Source organism: Trichomycterus rosablanca, chromosome 11, assembly GCF_030014385.1.
Source record: "Trichomycterus rosablanca isolate fTriRos1 chromosome 11, fTriRos1.hap1, whole genome shotgun sequence".
Lineage (NCBI taxonomy): Eukaryota > Metazoa > Chordata > Actinopteri > Siluriformes > Trichomycteridae > Trichomycterus > Trichomycterus rosablanca.
Window position 1 is genome coordinate 40,214,841 of NC_085998.1, and position 20,445 is coordinate 40,235,285.

Below are 20,445 nucleotides of genomic sequence, written 5' to 3' on the forward strand. Positions count from 1 at the left end.
CTCCATGCCCAGGAGAGTTAAGGCAGTTCTTGGAAATAATGGTGGCCACACAAAATATTGACACTTCAGGAACTTTCACTAAGGGGTGTACTCACTTTTGTTGCCGGTGGTTTAGACATTAATGGCTGTATATTGAGTTATTTTGAGGGAAGAATAAATTTACACTGTTATATAAGCTGCACACAGACTACTTTTCATTGTGTCAAAGTGTCATCTTGTCAGTGTTGTCCCATGAAAAGATATACTTAAATATCTGCAGAAATGTGAGGGGTGTACTCACTTTTGTGATACACTGTATATTTTGTCAATAAAATGTTCACACTAGTTTTGCAACCTTTGTTTCAAACATTTATTGAACAGATAGCAACAAATAGCATTATAACTGTTTTTAAAACTCAATCAATACAAACTTGCAACAGAATAGCCACAACAATCCACATCTAGTAGTAAAAACAAAAACATATTATAAAAAATAAATATGTCAATGTAAAAAAAAATAGAAAAATAATTATTTCAAAGGCTTTCCTTTGGGTCAAAGTGTTGCAGTTTTTGCAAAAAACTCTGCGGTTCAGAACCCTGATGTGCTACATATTGCGGATGGGACTGTTGTGGTGGATTAATAGGCTGAAATGTGTATGGTGCATGTGAGGAGGAGGGTCTACTTCGTTCATGTTCTTGAGCATCGTAAATCATATTCATGATGTTTCTTTTTAGTCTAGTTACAATTGCTGGGTCCTGTATTTGTCTTAATTCCAATGCAACTTGATTTCCAAAAGTGGTAAAGACATCAGGGGTGGAATCAGCATCCACTTTTGCAGCCATTTGCTTTAAAACCACAAGTTTCTGCAATTCGACATCGGCTTCTGACCTCCTCTTTCGTTTCACCCCTTTTGCAGTTGACTCCTCAAGTGTCTTTCTGCTGCTAGATGCTGAAGCAGGCAAATTAACTTCCCCTTGATCTTCATGGGGGGAAGCAACACGTGATGGGGTGGGTGAGGGTGTTCCTGCTCTTGATGGTGGTGTTGGTGATGGTTCAGTTTCAAATGTTTCAGAAAGCTCATCCAGCTCAGGCATATCAAGCTGGAAGAGAGGTGACAGTAAAATAGTGTCAGTACACATCACAGCAAAGCAGTACCCATGAAATAAACATTAGTATATCTGAATACTAAATACTTATTGGGATTACAGCATGTGATTTTTAATGTGCAACATACCATAATATTTGATAGTTAATTATGTGTTTTAATTACTTAATTTATTACATAAACTTATATAAAAAATTAAAAGCATGATTCCAATATGTAAAACAAAAATAAACAAGCAAAATAATGACAATTTTGCAGTCTGTTCATTGTGTACATTGAAAAACATGTTTTTAGACTACATAATAACTTACAGTGGTCTCACATGGACGGTGAGAAATATGCTGCTTAATAAAATCCATTACTCTGAGGAGCCACCTTTGCCTGGATGTCAAAGGTTTGGTCCCACTCCCACTTGGTTTAGGTTTTATTAGCCTGGAATATTGCGCTCGCAGAGACTCTGCCCTGGTTTTTACCTCATCAACTGAAAGACAAAAAACGCAAGAAAAAAAAACAGTCAATTGTCATGAATTCCAGTATTTAATTTGCATACGTTCCAAATGTTTAAACGTGTCTTTACTTTTTGTCATCTGTCGTCATTACAGTATGAAGTTGTAGCTCTAATCAATTTGGCTCACCTGGTCGTTGAAGAGAATTTGCAATTTCTATCCATTTCTTCTCTTTCTCAACGCGGTTGTGGTAGAGGGTATCGGAAACATCATAAAGGCATGGGTGTTCCTGCCAAATTTCAACTAATCTTTCATCCATTTCTTCGGTCCAAGCCCGTGAAACTTTTTCAGTAGCCATGCTTGTTGTTATTTTTCACTCCCCTCCCCCCGGGTTTAGCCTCATCCCGTATCTTGCGTTCTCATTGGCTGTTCGACACAGCGAGTTGTGCGAGTCAGATTGTATATCTGGCGTGCTAGAAAACTCATCTCGCTCGGCGAGCGCTCGGCGATCACTCGGCGAGCCAGTCGGGTCGAGTTGTTGGATAGTTCACACTTTGCGACTGAGAGCCGAGTTTTGATCGCCGACTGAACGCTGAGTTGCTCCCGACCCGGAAAATCAATCGCCGACCAGTCGCCGAGCGAAATCTGGGCAAAAATCGTGTAGTGTGAACTAGGCATTAGCTGTTTCAGTCACGACACCATGTCTGCTTTTGTACAGGAGGAAAATCCGTTTTAAACTAGTATTCATACTGGAATAAACAGTATATTTGTTTGTGTGTGTTATTATTATTATTATTATTACTATTATTATTATTATTAACAATTATTATTATTGTTATTATATTATATTTTTATTATTATTAATTATTATTATTATTATTATAATTATTATAGTAATAATAATAATAATTATTATTAATATTGTTAGTCTTTATTGATTTAGTAATGGTGATTCTGCAGTAAATTTGCACAAGAGCTATCAGTCGGTCAGGTGCCACCATGACCCCGACCATAATAAAGTGCTGGTAAAATATAAAACATAAATGAAATTATTGGGCGGACGGGTTGACCCGGACGACCTCAGATCGCCTCTGCTTTCGGTACGCAGGGTCCCCGGCCCAAGGCCGGCAGGGGCCCGCAACCCGTCCGGCTCTGCCACCCCAGAATTGTAATTCTGTATTGCAAATGGGATGACATGACTACAGTATATTGCAAGTAGGACTTATGTTGCAACTGGAATGAGATCCTATATCATTACAGTATATTGCAAGTGAGATTCAGAATATATTGCAAATGGGATAAGTCTATTTATAATTATATAAGCAAATTATGACAAACACATATATATATACATACTACACGTGTCCCTCAGTCACTATCCATGGCTTAATGGTCTAAATCGCAGTGTCCAAAACCAGTATATTTTTTACCTATGCGATATATTGGAAATGGGAATGTCAGATCTCAGGTTTGGAGCGAGGTAGGACTTCCAAATCTGCGTTCCTCTCTAAGTCTCCACATCCCCAACCTATGGTGCAAGCTTGAGAAAGATCAGAGAAACAAAGAAAAAAATTGGCCCCAAAAATCTTTAAGGGTTTTGGTCATATTATACTGGTTTTGGACCAAATAAAAATAAAAATAAACTCATCCCATTTCCAATATAATAAAGGCATGACAAATATACAGCTTTTGGACAGTGAAAAGTCATCCCATTTGCAAAATATTTAATTGAATTGAATTGAATGAGTGGGGTCCCATAAGCAGCATACAGTAGTGAAGGCCCAAATGTTAATTTTCCACACTTCCCAAGGGTCTTGTTAGGATAAATCTTTTGTTCAAAAGGTCCTGAAGAAAGCAGTCGAAGGAAGTCCAGAAAGTACTCTTTAAAACACTTTATTAAGTGTAAAAATAATCTGTGAATATATATCAGAGCTAAGCCGGCCGGCGCTCCTATTCTCCTGCAGTCTAGACACACCACGTAAGAGAGAGAGAGAGCGAGAATCTTTCTCTGCGCCAGTTTTTAAACTCAGCTAGGCTCCTCCTCCTTTACTGCTGGTGGAGCCAGTGAAATGTGCTAAAAAGCCCCGGGCTCCGCCTTCTGCCAAGAGATTATGGCAGCGGCCATTTTGAATAGACCATGTGGTCTGGATGTAATACTTCCCATATTAAATGTACGTTTTTATGTTCCGAAAAACCTAACATCCCCCCTTGAAAGCATCTTAATGCTTTCACAATAACTTTTAACTATAGGTTAGGTGTTTCTAGATCCCAGGAGATAAGGATAGCCGTCAGCAACCCCCCAATTTAACCCCTTCTGACTACATGGCCACTGGGCTGAATTTTATACAATAAAACGTTTCTAAAAATAAAAAGGCTACCAGTTAAACTAAAGGAACCGTACCTATCGCAACAGCTCCTAACCCTGAAACAAACAAACAAACAAAAAATAATAAAAACAGGAAATCAAAATAAAGTAATTTAAAAAATAGGAAATCAAAAAGAGAAGAAAAATAAAATAAAAACAATGGGTGCGTGGCTTCTACAGGAAGTCCGTTCAGGTTGTCCTCCACCAGACAGAGCTGCAGATATTCAGAAGGGGCCCATAGCTCCTGTGTCTCTGCATGACTCCTAATGTCTTATGGATTCTCCCCTGTCGGTCTTACCTGTTTCCACAGCAGCACAAACATTTCCTAAAAATAGCAGAGTACCAAACATATATACCTTGTAAACAATCCTGAACTAACCCCTTGCGTTTTGTAGCTAAACTATGTGTGTTGCACTTAACTAGTGTTTTCAAAGATGGTCTAGGTGTCTGCGAACTATATGTTTATGTTTTTGTTTTCCTAGTCTAACTAAATTCTCCCCCCTCGTCTTGTTCCGCTCCGTTGATTCCGCTGGACTCTTCTTCCACATAGTCGGTTTTGTCGGGCTTTTCTGCTGTGGGTTGTTCCCTGTAGGCAGGTCCAGTTAGTGCCACTTCTGTCCCTTGGAGTGGGTCTTCCAGTCCCCTCAGTGTCTGCCTCTGCCAGTCCTTCCAAGTCTCCTTCCTTCATCACGGTGTGTGATTAGTAGTGCTGGTCCTCTCTCCTCATCTTGTCTGGTCGGTTTTACCTTTAATTAAGCAGAGTTAGTAGCACTTATACTGCTCGAAGTGGGTCTTCCGGCCCACCTTCAAGGGTATCCTCCTCATCATCATCTACATGATATCTCGACAAATCAGCCAACACCATCTGGATAACTGGTGGATCCTGCCCCCCTCTGCTTCCTCTACTCACTATATCTATTACAAATCTTCCCATTAATACCCTGATGCACGGGATACCACAACAACAACATATCACTAAAATTACCAATCCTACGCATGCTGACATCACCAAATTTGCAATAACTCCCTTCCATGGCCCAAACATCCCTTCTAGCCACTTAACCCATTCATACACACATACAATCATACAACAGACAAACATATAAGCTACTTACCCAGCCCTCACCGCAGCCACCCCACTCCCAACATCGGGATACACGGCCACGGTGAGCTTAGACACCACTGCCGCAAGGCTTTCTGGGTAAAGCCCGTGCCAGACCCAGTGGCAACGCTACACTGCCTCCTCCCTAATGGTCAACCGTCCCGGTGACCCACTCACCAGCGTCCACTGGGTGGCTCTGTGTCTGGACCGCACCCCATTACACTGCCGAGTCGCTCTTCCACCCACTGCTGGACCGGGCACCCTGCCCCTACAGCCACCTGGGCTAGCGCACTCCGACAGACTGGGCATATTGGCTCACCAAACCATCAGAGCCACCCAAACACCACGATCCCACTTCTGACACCAATGTGGCGCCGGCGAGTAAGGAAGGTTAGCGTCAGGGCCGCAAGTGAGCTGCCTTTGGCAGTTCATTCAGTGTTTTAGCGACAGACACCCATTCATACACACATCCCTTCTGAAAAATGTCCCCTGTTTATCGGTTCTGGTTTGTTGCTCCTGAAACAGGTGTAATTGTCTTTATAAGCTTTGATGTTGGTTGGAGTTGGTTCCTGAGTTAGTGGGTGAGACATGGATAAATTCTCTATGTGTTAAATTAGACATTTTAGACCGCTTTAAACAACCTTTCGAGCAAAATCTGTAACACGTATTAAGACAAAGATAAGCTGGTTTTAACGAGACACACCCTAGAACAGAAGATTCCTGCCTAGTCGAAGAATACGAGTATTCTTTTAACATTCACTGGCACAACTCACTCGGTTGTCCAAACACAACTCAGACAAAAGAACGTAAACCTCAGTACAACAACAGTGTCTACTGGAAACAAACAATTACTTCACCACGACCGACAATGGCCCTATGGAAACAAACATATACTTCAGGGCAATCGACAGTGATCCCCTGGAAACAAACAATTACTTCACCGCGACCGACAATGGCCCTATGGAAACAAACATATACTTCAGGGCAATCGACAGTGATCCCCTGGAAACAAACAATTACTTCACCGCGACCGACAATGGCCCTATGGAAACAAACATATACTTCAGGGCAATCGACAGTGATCCCCTGGAAACAAACAATTACTTCACCGCGACCGACAATGGCCCTATGGAAACAAACATATACTTCAGGGCAATCGACAGTGATCCCCTGGAAACAAACAATTACTTCACCGCGACCGACAATGGCCCTATGGAAACAAACATATACTTCACCGCGACCGACAATGGCCCTATGGAAACAAACATATACTTCAGGGCAATCGACAGTGATCCCCTGGAAACAAACAATTACATCACAGCGACCGACAATGGTCCTATGGAAACAAACATATAGTTCATTACTTGTCTCTCATACTGCATTAACCCTTCCTGCTATATAAAATTCCCCTTCAAACAGTTCAAACTGATCAGAGCAGAAGGTGCATACACATTACATCTAACATTTTCTACACTTATTCTACTTCATCATCGTCGCATGCTAGAGAGCCTTCAAATTTTCTAAATCACATTTTTTCCAATACAAATCCCCAATCCACTATTTATTATTTACTCTGTCATACTTAAAATAACAACAGCTCTGCTATATCAACTTCCATCAGTCCTACAAACCCCTGACTTATATTATTTATTCATTCAGATTTTTACCCCAACTTTTGGTCACTGGTACTAACACACCTCCTGCTTCTAACAATACAGACTCCATTTCCCACAATCCAACAGACTCTCACATGACCATCTCCTGCTCCTAGTCAGCCAATCCCTCATGCTCATCATCACCAGCGCTTTGATCCACCTTGGCTTTCTTGAATCACATTAAACTCTACTTAAACAGTTCCATTTAGTTAACTCACTGCAAAGTACTACCAACCTTACTGTAAAATACATCCAAAACCTCTATAAGATGTTACCGAACCCCTCACTTTTTATTATGGAACTCAGATCTTCAGGTGGATGTCTATTAAAACACACTACTGTCCCACACGGTCTTGAGATTTCACTGCATAACGTCTCCATCCAGTCTCACATCAGCTTTCCCTTCCTCTTGTCTGATGATGTCATTACTTTGGCATTCTGTACCTCAGCACCCCATATGCCTCTTGAACACTGCTTTACTCAAACATCAGAATGCAACAACAGCCATGACACACCTCTGCAAGATCTGGTATTCATAATTTTTACATCATCTTTGGTACTGCATAAGTGTCCACCATCCTCAGCCAATACACAGTAGATTAAATATCAGACTTCTCTTTACTCATGCAGGGCCTGCAGTTTATGGCCTCAACCCCCCGCTGGGTTGCTGTGTGTCTGTGAAACCTATGACCTGGGTCTCCAGTCACCCCCCTTCATGTACTTCTCTCCTAACAAGTTATTTTCTTCACTGTTTCCTCAATCTTTAAACTGCACTCATCTATGATCATGCATAGTATTGCCACAAGGTTTACTGCACCACATTGAACCAATCTAACTTCTTCAATGAACTATATAGTATAAAATGAGTGAGTTGACCTGATCAATTAGCTAGAAAAGATTCATCGGATACAACACAAGCATCAAACATTACCAACTGCCAATTAACAATTTCCAAAAAATATTACCAATTAAATTGAATCTTACCGGAGTCCGTGTAAGCAATTATATTTAATCTCCTGAGACCCGAGCTTTGATTTTTTCAATGCATTTTTCCTATTACTTATGTTTTTAACCTTAGTTGGGCGACACGGTGGCTCAGTGGGTAGTACCGTCGCACACTGTCACAGCAAGAAGGTCCCCCCTCCGCGGAGCCCGCATGTGGGTTTTCCCCGGGTGCTCCGGTTTCCTCCGACAGTCCAAAGACATGCCAGCGAGGCGAACCAGAGACACCGAACTGTCCATGTCTGTGCCCGATATAACCTGAATCCCGTGCAATGAGCAACCACCGCTCCTGTCATAAATGTAACCAAAGTGCAAAACATAACGTCAAAATCCCAATAAAGAAGCAAACAAACTTTATTAGTGTTCTAGTACTTTTGCTACCACTAGCTGGCAGACAAAAGTGTCCACTAATGGGGACAATCGATCGAAGTTTAGCAGGTCAAGGAATAAGGCATAACAAAACCAAAATTTAATGTCCTCATATGTGAGGTAAGACTGAAGATTACCTTCACCAGGCGTCCCTAAATCTGCATGCATATACGTACCTGAATCTGCATGCATATCCGTAGGTCTGCCAGTCCAGCTGCCCCAGCACAATGTATCACAGGATTTAATACACAAAGCGGCATTTTAAACATAAATTCTTATTCCTGCCATAATACTCCCCCCTTTTTTCAAATTTTACAATCAAATCTTGAAAATAAAATATTAAATAAACCTACTAAATGTGTTTATCCTGTTGGAAAGCACAGAATTTTAAAGTTAGTTCAATCAAAGTCTGGTGTTAGCTGGACCTGTAAACAAAAGTACACTGTAGTGTTTATACAATCATTAACTTGATACGTGAGATGTGTTCCTTTCAGTTATAGAACATAATTTGGCACTAACCGAGTTAGATAAGTATAACCCTCAAGATCACTTAGTATAACTACGGATATTTCTGTAGCAGACAAAGACAAAGAAAATTCTGCACAAATCCAGAAGGGATCAGAGTCCCTGTCTTGTACAGAAATAGTGGTACCTTCAGGCATTATTTCCAATTTAATTCAAGAGGCAAACAAATGATCACACCTCATAAGATTTATAGGGCTATGAAATCTCACTCTTTACAACTACACAATATTTTAGAAACAGTAACATGTTAGCTTTTACCTTTTACTTGTATTCAGCATTTGTATACAGAGAAAAAACACGACCTCACTCTCAAATGAACATAAGCTTTGACAATATATGATCTAATATATTACCATATGTTTTAATCAGAGGTGGAAAGAGTACCAAAAAAAAAACTGTATTCAAGTAAAAGTACTATTACCTTAATGAATCTTTGCTCAATTACGAGTAAAGTTACTACTTTGAAAATCCACTCAAGCAAAAAGTAGAAAGTAACTCATTTAAAATGTACTCACCGAGTAAACAGCAGGGGGTCTCCTCTGTGTAATGTAAACAGGAGTGGATACAAACCTCACAACAGTAGTATTTAATTCAAATGCAACAGTAGAAACGTTGTCCTGAACTCAAATGCAATAGAAGAAACATGTTGATACAACAATTAAAACAGTTAGGGATATGTAATGTGTCATTTCAAATGACATAAAACTTTTTCAAAGACACCCACTAGCTATGTGTCGTAAAATGATTCGAATCCATGAATCGGCTCTTCTAACCGAAACAAAGGAACCGACTCTTCCGGCAGTCGCCATGTAAATACGCGGCTCTTCAAAAGGAACCGAGACAAAAGACTCGACTCCCTGTCGCAACTCACTGAATTCGGGATTTCTTTAGCGTTTTTTATTTTTATTTTGCTCGGTAACAGATGCTATTCAAAATGTAACAATTACTAATACAAAACATACTTAAGCAAAAGCAAAATTACAGTCTGTGAAATGTGCTTTAAAAACTACTGTGTTACAGTAACCAGTGCGATCAGAGCGGTAACACTAAGCACTGGATTCGTGTATGTATGTGTATTGATCGAATTTGTTTAAAATCATATCACCGCTATTGAAACATTCCCCACTTGCGACATATTGATGTCGAATTATTGCCCAGCATTACCCCACACATTAAAACAAAAAACAATATAACAATCTCTCAACAATACATGCAAAGCTCCTAACACGATTAACAAGCGTTGGGTTAGTCAAAATTTTTTTAATCTTATTCACTATAACAACTCTGATTAAGGAGATTTTCCTTAACTATTTGTGTGAAAATGTCCTATGTCACACATGGATGAATTCCACTCTTTCCTGGTTTAAGAACCTTAAAGTTCAAGAGCGCTATCTACCTTAAAACACACTTAATAAGGTACCATACATACTTCATCTTAACTCAGTTATCTTAAGATTATAAAAATAAAGTTGATTATAAAATTAACTGCAGTACTTACCCAATCCAGGCGTACAAAGATAGCCGATGGACAAGATACAAGCTGCTCACATGGAGCCAAAAAGGCGGATACACAGAAAACCACGCTCAGCCCTCCCAGAGCCAAAATGGTGGACAGACAGAAAACCACGCTCAGCTCTCCCAGAGCCAAAATGGTGGACAGACAGAAAACCACGCTCAGCTCTCCCAGAGCCAAAATGGTGGACAGACAGAAAGCCAAAATGGCGGACAGACAGAAAAACACGCTGCGTTCTCAAGGAACAAAATGGCGGATAGACGGGAGACCACGTTGCATTCCCAAGACAAAATGGCGGACAGACAGAAAGCCAAAATGGCGGACAGACAGAAAAACACGCTGCGTTCTCAAGGAACAAAATGGCGGATAGACGGAAGACCACGTTGCATTCCCAAGACAAAATGGCGGACAGACAGAAAGCCAAAATGCGTTCTCAAGAAACAAAATGGCGCCGACAACAAAAGAAACCACGTTGCACATCCAGCACACGGTTTCACAGACAAACATACACAGAGACTTACTGACAAACAAAACTCCTGATGTACTGTTTTTCGAACCTGATTTAGAATTTAAAGTAATCAAATTACTCCAGCCCCGTTCCCGAAACAGCCAGGCTAGTTAGAATTTTAGAACGACCGAATAAGGCTAATTCCGTTACCGAAACAGACGAACTAGCCGAGTCTCGTTTCCGTAACAGTCAGACTCCTTTGAGATTAATAATCAAATTACCCGAATTCCGTTACCGAAACAGACGAATTCGTTAGAATTTATTACACTCGAATAAGGTTCGCTCCGTTACCAAAACAGACAAGCGTCCTTTCCCTTCAATTGTGTTCCATACACAATGGCGCCCTTAACATTTATTTTAACCGGTTTGGTTCAAATTCAGATATCAGGAAACACAAATTTTTAGCTCCAACATATATTCACAGTTTTAAACTATCTAATGATACTTTAGTAATTTAATCAGACACTTACGGATTCTGAGATTCACTTTCACACTCAGTACACTAAATAATAAATGCATCTAATATATATACAGAGAACGTCTGTTTACCTTAAGCAGGCGCGTGCCTGTACTGAGCACAAAAGATTTTTTCAGAATTCCTGGTCTTACCTCAGTCAGCTGAATTAATTCTGATGCAATTCTCAGACCTCTTGAACCATCCTCTGGCTACCATTTGTTAGGATAAATCTTTTGTTCAAAAGGTCCTGAAGAAAGCAGTCGAAGGAAGTCCAGAAAGTACTCTTTAAAACACTTTATTAAGTGTAAAAATAATCTGTGAATATATATCAGAGCTAAGCCGGCCGGCGCTCCTATTCTCCTGCAGTCTAGACACACCACGTAAGAGAGAGAGAGAGCGAGAATCTTTCTCTGCGCCAGTTTTTAAACTCAGCTAGGCTCCTCCTCCTTTACTGCTGGTGGAGCCAGTGAAATGTGCTAAAAAGCCCCGGGCTCCGCCTTCTGCCAAGAGATTATGGCAGCGGCCATTTTGAATAGACCATGTGGTCTGGATGTAATACTTCCCATATTAAATGTACGTTTTTATGTTCCGAAAAACCTAACAGTCTACAGACACGAAACACATACCAATGGATTCATCTTGATGAGTAGATGTCATTTGACACCAGAAACGTCAGCTAATTCCGCTGGAAATTGCCGAAAATCGCCCCGTTTTTTATTAATTTTTTAATTAAATTAACATGTTTATCGGGCACTTTGGTGGACAAATTTGGTACCCATGCACTCGGGAGGACTCCTAGATTACGATTCAATCGAGTCCCGGTGTCTGTGTTTGACTGTTTATTCCCGCCAAGCCTATGAGGCCTACGTTAGCAACCGAATGTTAATGACACTCGTTTTTCATACTTCCCGGTGGTCAACATGCAAGATACACATATCACTAGATTTGTCTCGATGAGTAGATGCTGTTTGACACCAGCAGCTTGAGCTAACTCCACGGGAAATCGCGGGAAATCGCCCCGTTTTTATAACGTTTAGCTACTAAATTAACATGTTTATTGGGCACTTAAATAGACAAATTTGGTATGGTTACACTCGGGAAAACTCGTAGATTGTAATGCAAACAAGTTTCGTTGTCCTAGAGGTTCTGGAACCTTTAGAAATGGTTCAAAGTCAGGCAAAAGAAACACAGGAAGGCCTTAAAAATGTTCAAGTGGACCTAGGGCTTCCATATTTTTCACACTGCTTCTAGAGGTGTCCACAGCCCACACAGTTGAGTTTTGAGTCAATCGGACCTTTCAAAGCAGTGTTACATAGAGCGTGTAGGAATCTGAATGGGAATAAATTGGGATTTGGACGTGTCCAAACGGGGTAGCAAGGTCCGATGGGTCCGAAATTTTGGCGACAATGTCGACATAGGCTCCAGATATGCTGTTTACTCTGCTGTTTACTCTGCTTACGCACGACTGTACAGCAATGCACAGCTCGAATTCCATCGTTAAGTTTGCAGACGACACAACTGTGGTGGGACTCATCAGCAACAACGATGAGTCAGCGTACAGAGAGGAGGTACAACATCTAACGAACTGGTGCCAAGTCAACAACCTGTCTCTGAATGTGGATAAAACCAAAGAGATGGTCATTGACTTTAGAAAGACACTAAGGGACCACTCCCCACTGCACATCGACGGCTCATCTGTTGAGATCGTCAAGAGCACCAAATTTCTCGGTGTTCATCTGGAGGAGAATCTCACCTGGACCCTTAACACCAGTTCCATCACCAAGAAAGCCCAGCAGCGTCTCTACTTTTTGAGAAGACTGAGGAAAGCTCATCTGCCACCCCCCATTCTCACCACGTTCTACAGAGGAACAATCGAGAGCATCCTGAGCGGCTGCATCACTGTCTGGTTCGGAAATTGTACTGCGTCGGACCGCAGGACTCTCCAGCGAGTAGTGAGGACAGCTGAAAAGATCATCGGGGTCGCTCTTCCATCTCTCACGGACATTTTTAACACCCGCTGCATCCGCAAAGCTCTCAGCATTGTGGACGATCCAACCCATCCATCACATGGACTTTTTACTCTGCTCCCGTCTGGGAGACGATACCGCAGCATCCGGACTAACACAACCAGACTGTGTAACAGTTTTATCCCTCAAGCAATCAGACTCCTCAACTCAGTACTATAACAATTTCCTCCGGAAGTTTTCTGCTGCCACACACTGATCTGTATTGACTGTTACTTGCATTTTTGACTATGTTACTTGTATTTTTGCACACCTCCTGGAAATGCACAATAATTTCTGCACCTTACTTGTATTTTGCACCATATCTACTTTTTAGGCACCTTATCTGCATTGCCAATTTTACGCTGCTAATGTACAACATGTCACTACCTCAGGAACCATTGTACCATCTATTCACCATCATGTACTAACACTTGTCTTTAGTCCTGTGTTCTAATTACTTGTTTAGATTAGGGATAATTAGGAATATCTTTTGTAGTTATTTATTATAGGATTTTTTGTATTTATTGTTGTATTTGCACTGTTTTGTCTTGCACTTTTTGTACCGTGTTACACCGTGATCCTAGAGGAACGCTGTTTCGTTTCAATATGTACTTGTATGTAGCTGAAATGACAATAAAACCTCTCTGACTCTGACTCTGACTCTGAGATAAACATACTCAAATTTGGAAGCGTTTGGGCATTCCGAAGTATTTTTTATTGGGGCAACGATTCGAGCAAAATCCATGCAGACTTGCACCTTGCTCAGTGAAGGAGGAGAAATACTGAAAGGCCTTAAAAATCATCATGTGGACCTAGAGCTTTCAGATTTTTCAGACTACTTCTAGAGGTGTTGACTGCCCACATAGTTGAGTTTTAAGTCAAACGGCCCAAGTGGTGTCCAAAAAGTTATTATGGGATTTGAATGGGAATATATTGGAATTGGGACGTGTCCAAACAGGCTCTAGAAAGGTCAGACGAGTGCGAAATTTCGGCTACATTGTCATCAGAGGCTCTAGATAAACATACTCAAATTTGGAACTGTTCAGGCATTCCAAAGTATTTTTTATCTGGACAACGATTCGAGCAAAATCCATGCAGACTTGCCATGTTTTCTTAAGGTCAACACTTAGAATTTCAAGTACTAAACTTTACTAAAGCCCCTGGGAGAACTGCAAATCCTTTTTAGGTGCTGGGTCAACCACGAAAGGTACTTCAGACAAAGATGACACTCAATGATACCCATTTTCAAAGGCTGCTTCTCAGATTAAAACTGAACACACATATAAAAAGAGTTGTTGCATCCGAAAAGATGTATTTACAAACACATGACAATCTTCTTCTTCTCCTGGGCCTTTGTCCCACTCGGTTGCGGGGTCAGCTCTTTGGCGGATCATGATCCGCACATTGATTTGGCACAGTTTTTACGCCGGATGCCCTTCCTGGCACGACCCTCCCTATTTTATCCGGGCTTGGGACCGGCACTACAATGCTACTGGTTTGTGCATCTAGCGGCTAGGTATCTATAGGACAATTCAGTGTGCCTGGTGGCATGTCTTTGGACTATGGGAATAAACCGGAGCACCTTGAGGAAACCCATGCGGACAGGGGAGAACATGCAAACCGCACAGAAAGGACCCGGACCGCCCCACCTGGGGATCGAACCCAGGACCTTCTTGCTGTGAGGCGACAGTGCTACCCAGTAAGCCACCGTGCCGCCCTACAAACACATGACAATAATTAGCCAAAAATGCAACACGGGTCATTCACATGCATATGTCCATGTTTTTCCACTGCCCCTTTTTATATCAGCCATTTCTAGCATGTTCTTTTGTCAAAGCATCCATGTTACACCCAATTCTGATGAGGCCGGACTGACCCATGGGTCCAAGCCCTTTCACATCCTGATGGAAGTACCCTTATTTGACTGACTGAAAAGCTGACCAAGTGAAACTCTTTAGTCATTCTGAGTGACTTGATCACTATTTATCAACTCTTCAGAGCTGTGATCCAAGAGCTTGCCAATGCATCACAGCCACCCGATAGATATCTAGCATGGTAAATATCTGTACCTATCAGTGGGTGGTGAATAACCATCAAACCAACCTAGGATGGTAAATGTACAGTATTCACACATCAGGGTATTTAATGGTTTTTTTTAAATAAATGAGCAGGAAAATGTCCACTGAGGAGGACATTGGTCTAGTGATCAGCTGGATTAAGTTGGCTGTTTTTTTGTTTGTAAACAGCCAACTCCCTGCTTTCTGACATTTTTCATCTTCTGCTTTGAATATCCTTGCAGCTCCAGTTGAATTATGGGATAGATTAACGATTAATGTGCTTGGTTCTCATACTTTAAAATGTCTGACGATGCAGTTCCACATCTGGGGATTTTTTGTATGTGTTGTTTAATTAATACTACTGCTTTCATTTACTGTTATGTATACATATACAACAGTAATAATCAAATTACATTTACATTTATAGCATTTGGCAGATGCTCTTATCCAGAGCGACTTACATTTATGCAATTTTTTTTTTACATTTTCGCTGGATGGGTGTGGGGGAGGGGCAAGCTTTCCAAGTAAACTTCAGGATCAGGTTTTTTTTTTTAAATCGAATGACAGAGCACAAATATTCAAATCACACTATAAAGATGTCCTAAATGTTATATAAATACATAATACGCAGTGGTTTGGGCACAGCTAGGTGAATTCCATGTTTTGTTATTGGTTTAAACGTCTTAATAGATAGATATTTGAACAATATTTTTTCTGTATGTAACTAAAAGAAAAAAAAGTTAGCTTTTTAATGCATTATTACTTTTATACCAGGCACATTGTGTTTTTTTCCCTAGTACTTATATTCAGCAAGTAAAAAGTAATCATGCATTAAAATGTGCAGCACTTTGTTTCCTGTAGAGAATGTGTAAACTTATTTTTCTTTTTTATTTTACTTACTTTTACAAAATCAGTAAAACATGGAATTTGATCAGAGGTATCCATTTGTTCTATACATGTAGTTCATGCTAAATTATTTAGCACAATATGTTGTTATCTACTGTATCTGATGTAAAAGCATCAGTAAAAATAAATAGCATTAAATACAGTGTATCACAAAAGTGAGTACACCCCTCACATTTCTGCAGATATTTAAGTATATCTTTTCATGGGACAACACTGACAAAATGACACTTTGACACAATGAAAAGTAGTCTGTGTGCAGCTTATATAAAAGTGTAAATTTATTCTTCCCTCAAAATAACTCAATATACAGCCATTAATGTCTAAACCACCGGCAACAAAAGTGAGTACACCCCTTAGTGAAAGTTCCTGAAGTGTCAATATTTTGTGTGGCCACCATTATTTCCCAAAACTGCCTTAACTCTCCTGGGCATGGAGTTTACCAGAGCTTCACAGGTTGCCACTGGAATGCTTTTCCACTCCTCCATGATGACATCACGGAGCTGGCGGATATTCGAGACTTTGCGCTCGTCCACCTTCCGCTTGAGGATGCCCCAAAGATGTTCTATTGGGTTTAGGTCTGGAGACATGCTTGGCCAGTCCATCACCTTTACCCTCAGCCTCTGCAATAAAGCAGTGGTCGTCTTAGAGGTGTGTTTGGGGTCATTATCATGCTGGAACACTGCCCTGCGACCCAGTTTCCGGAGGGAGGGGATCATGCTCTGCTTCAGTATTTCACAGTACATATTGGAGTTCATGTGTCCCTCAATGAAATGTAACTCCCCAACACCTGCTGCACTCATGCAGCCCAAGACCATGGCATTCCCACCACCATGCTTGACTGTAGGCATGACACACTTATCTTTGTACTCCTCACCTGACTGCCGCCACACATGCTTAAGACCATCTGAACCAAACAAATTAATCTTGGTCTCATCAGACCATAGGACATGGTTCCAGTAATCCATGTCCTTTGTTGACATGTCTTCAGCAAACTGTTTGCGGGCTTTCTTGTGTAGAGACTTCAGAAGAGGCTTCCTTCTGGGGTGACAGCCATGCAGACCAATTTGATGTAGTGTGCGGCGTATGGTCTGAGCACTGACAGGCTGACCCCCCACCTTTTCAATCTCTGCAGCAATGCTGACAGCACTCCTGCGCCTATCTTTCAAAGACAGCAGTTGGATGTGACGCTGAGCACGTGCACTCAGCTTCTTTGGACGGCACGCGAGGTCTGTTCTGAGTGGACCCTGCTCTTTTAAAACGCTGGATGATCTTGGCCACTGTGCTGCAGCTCAGTTTCAGGGTGTTGGCAATCTTCTTGTAGCCTTGGCCATCTTCATGTAGCGCAACAATTCGTCTTTTAAGATCCTCAGAGAGTTCTTTGCCATGAGGTGCCATGTTGGAGCTTTCAGTGACCAGTATGAGAGAGTGTGAGAGCTGTACTACTAAATTGAACACACCTGCTCCCTATGCACACCTGAGACCTAGTAACACTAACAAATCACATGACATTTTGGAGGGAAAATGACAAGCAGTGCTCAATTTGGACATTTAGGGGTGTAGTCTCTTAGGGGTGTACTCACTTTTGTTGCCGGTGGTTTAGACATTAATGGCTGTATATTGAGTTATTTTGAGGGAAGAATAAATTTACACTGTTATATAAGCTGCACACAGACTACTTTTCATTGTGTCAAAGTGTCATTTTGTCAGTGTTGTCCCATGAAAAGATATACTTAAATATCTGCAGAAATGTGAGGGGTGTACTCACTTTTGTGATACACTGTATGTTGTGGTGGGACATTTCATACTGCGTTCATGTCACACTGGTTTGTGCATCTTCAGATCCAGAGCATAAGTTTAGAGTCAGGGTGGGGGAGGGGATAGAGCGAGAGAGCAATTAAGCACCTGTGAACTACTAATGCTACGTTCAAGACACACTGAAATTGTTTATTAACTTGATCTGTATGAATATATTTTATTCTGAAATGGAGAACTGCTCAGCCCTCTTTTGTTTTAGTAATAATTTTAAAGTCATACAACAATTTCAACTCCTTCTGAGTTAATTAAGTCATCCCCTGACCTGATAATTGATATTCTTAAAAAGAATGTTGTATTTTCTTTAATGTACAGATTTCTACAACACATTAAAGCGTTTAATAAAATGTCTCTGAAGCTGTGTTTGGGTAATGATTTTATGGGAGAGTGATTAACTTCATGAGAAGTACATCTGAAACATTTGATAAAACACCCCTCCATCATAAACGCACGTGTGCAGTTCTGCACTTTCTCTGTGCACCTTGAACGCATCATTATAATCATGTTCGGTGCGCGCGAGACACGGAGGTTTCAGCGGCTGCGCGAGCATCATCAGCGCTGTGTGGAGCGGCACGAGCTCGAGTCCCAACAGAGGAACAGACTGGAGCACGAGGAAAGTGTAAAGCTGCTGCAGGTGAGACCTGTTTTACACTTATACTCAACTGTAAACTCAGGCTGTACTCAGAGCTTTAATCCGTCCAGCACACAACACATACTGATGCTTTCACCTCGTTTATCACCTGCATGGCTTGGTATTTAAACAAATGAGGGTTTAAATGTAGATAAAACACACTCAGGTGTGAATGTAATCATGTGTTTTAGCAGTTTGAGTCTATAGTCAGTGATGGTTTTGTACTGGATACCTTTAAATTCAGGTGTTCCTAATATTTAGATTCCCGCGTGTAACTAAGTGGGGTGGGGGAGGGTAAAGTGCACCATGAGCTCTGTGATAACACGCACTTACATTTAGGTTCATCTGTTGTTTTTCTGTTTGTTTGTTGATGTTAGGTTTTTTGGAACATAAAAACGTACATTTAATATCGGAAGTTTTACGGCATTTTCCAAGCTTTACGACATCCAGGCCACGTGGTCTTTTGTCCAACATGTCGCCGGCTAGGCTCTCTCCCTGACTCCTACAGAGGGGGGGGAGGCAGAGCCCGGGGCTAGTTAGCACACTTCATTGGCTTCACCAGCAGTAAAGGAGGAGGAGCCTAGACTAGTTTAAAAAAGGACGGCGGGCTCAGAGGAGCCCTCTTTCTTACGTGGTTTTTCTAGACTGCAGGAGTAAGGAGCGTCGGTCGGCTTAGCTCTGATATATATTCACAGATTATTTTTACACTTAATAAAGTGTTTTAAAGAGTACTTTCTGGACTTCCCGACTGCTTTCTTCAGGACCTTTTTGAACCAAAAGATTCATCCTAACAAATGGTAGCCAGAGGATGGTTCAAGAGGTCTGAGAATTGCATCAGAATTAATTCAGCTGACTGAGGTAAGACCTGGAATTCTGAAAAAATCTTTTGTACTCAGTACAAGGCGCGCGCCTGCTTAAGGTAAACAGACGTTCTCTGTATATATATTAGATGCATTTATTATTTAGCGTACTGAGTGTGAAAGTGAATCTCAGAATCCGTAAGTGTTTGATTAAATTACTACAGTATCATTAGATAGTTTAAAACTGTGAATATATGTTGGAGCTAAAAATGTGTGTTTCCTGATATCTGAGTTCGAACCAGACCGGTTAAAATAAATGGTAAAGGCGCCATGTGTTCGGCAGCGGCTGGGCCCGGGACACAATTGAAGGGAAAGGACGCTTGTCTGTTTTGGTAACGAAGCGAACCTAATTCGAGTGTAATAAATTCTAACGAATTCGTCTGTTTCGGTAACGGAATTCGGGTAATTTGATTATTAATCTCAAAGGAGTCTGGCTGTTATGGAAACGAGACTCGGCTAGTTCGTCTGTTTCGGTAACGGAATTAGCCTAATTCGGTCGTTCTAAAATTCTAACTAGCCTGGCTGTTTCGGGAACGGGGCTGGAGTAATTTGATTACTTTAAATTCTAAATCAGGTTCGAAAAACAGTACATCAGGAGTTTTGTTCGTCAGTAAGTCTCTGTGTATGTTTGTCTGTGAAACTGTGTGCTGGATGCGCAACGTGGTTTCTTTTGTTTGTCGGCGCCATTTTGTTTCTTGAGAACGCAGCGTGGCTTTCTGTCTGTCCGCCATTTTGGCTCTGTCTGTCCGCCATTTTGGCTCTGGGTTGCGCAGCGTGGTTTCTTTTGTTCGGCGGCCATTTTGGACCAGAGAGCTGAGCGTGGTTTTCTGTCTGTCCACCATTTTGGCTCTGGGAGAGCTGAGCGTGGTTTTCTGTCTGTCCACCATTTTGGCTCTGGGAGAGCTGAGCGTGGTTTTCTGTGTATCCGCCATGTTTGGCTCTATGTGAGCAGCTTGCCGTATCTTTGTCCATCGGCTATCTTTGTCTTTGTACGCCTGGATTGGGTAAGGGCTGCAGTTAATTTTATAATCAACTTTATTTTTATAATCTTAAAATAACTGAGTTAAGATGAAGTATTTATGGTACCTTATTAAGTGTGTTTTAAGGTAGATAGCGTTCTTGAACTTTAAGGTTCTTAAACCAGGA

The 20,445-nt window shown here is 41.2% G+C and overlaps 1 protein-coding gene across 1 annotated transcript; it reads right to left on the reverse strand.

Moving 5' to 3' along the window:
• Positions 1-418: 418 nt before the first annotated feature.
• LOC134323555 (uncharacterized) lies at positions 419-1,621 on the reverse strand. Its single transcript, XM_063005097.1, has 2 exons — positions 1,397-1,621; positions 419-1,080 (listed from the first exon to the last, which is right to left on the reverse strand). The coding sequence occupies exons 1-2, from the start codon at positions 1,442-1,444 to the stop codon at positions 514-516; spliced, it is 615 nt and encodes a 204-aa protein (XP_062861167.1). The 5' UTR covers positions 1,445-1,621; the 3' UTR covers positions 419-513.
• Between the last annotated feature and the right edge of the window lie 18,824 nt (positions 1,622-20,445).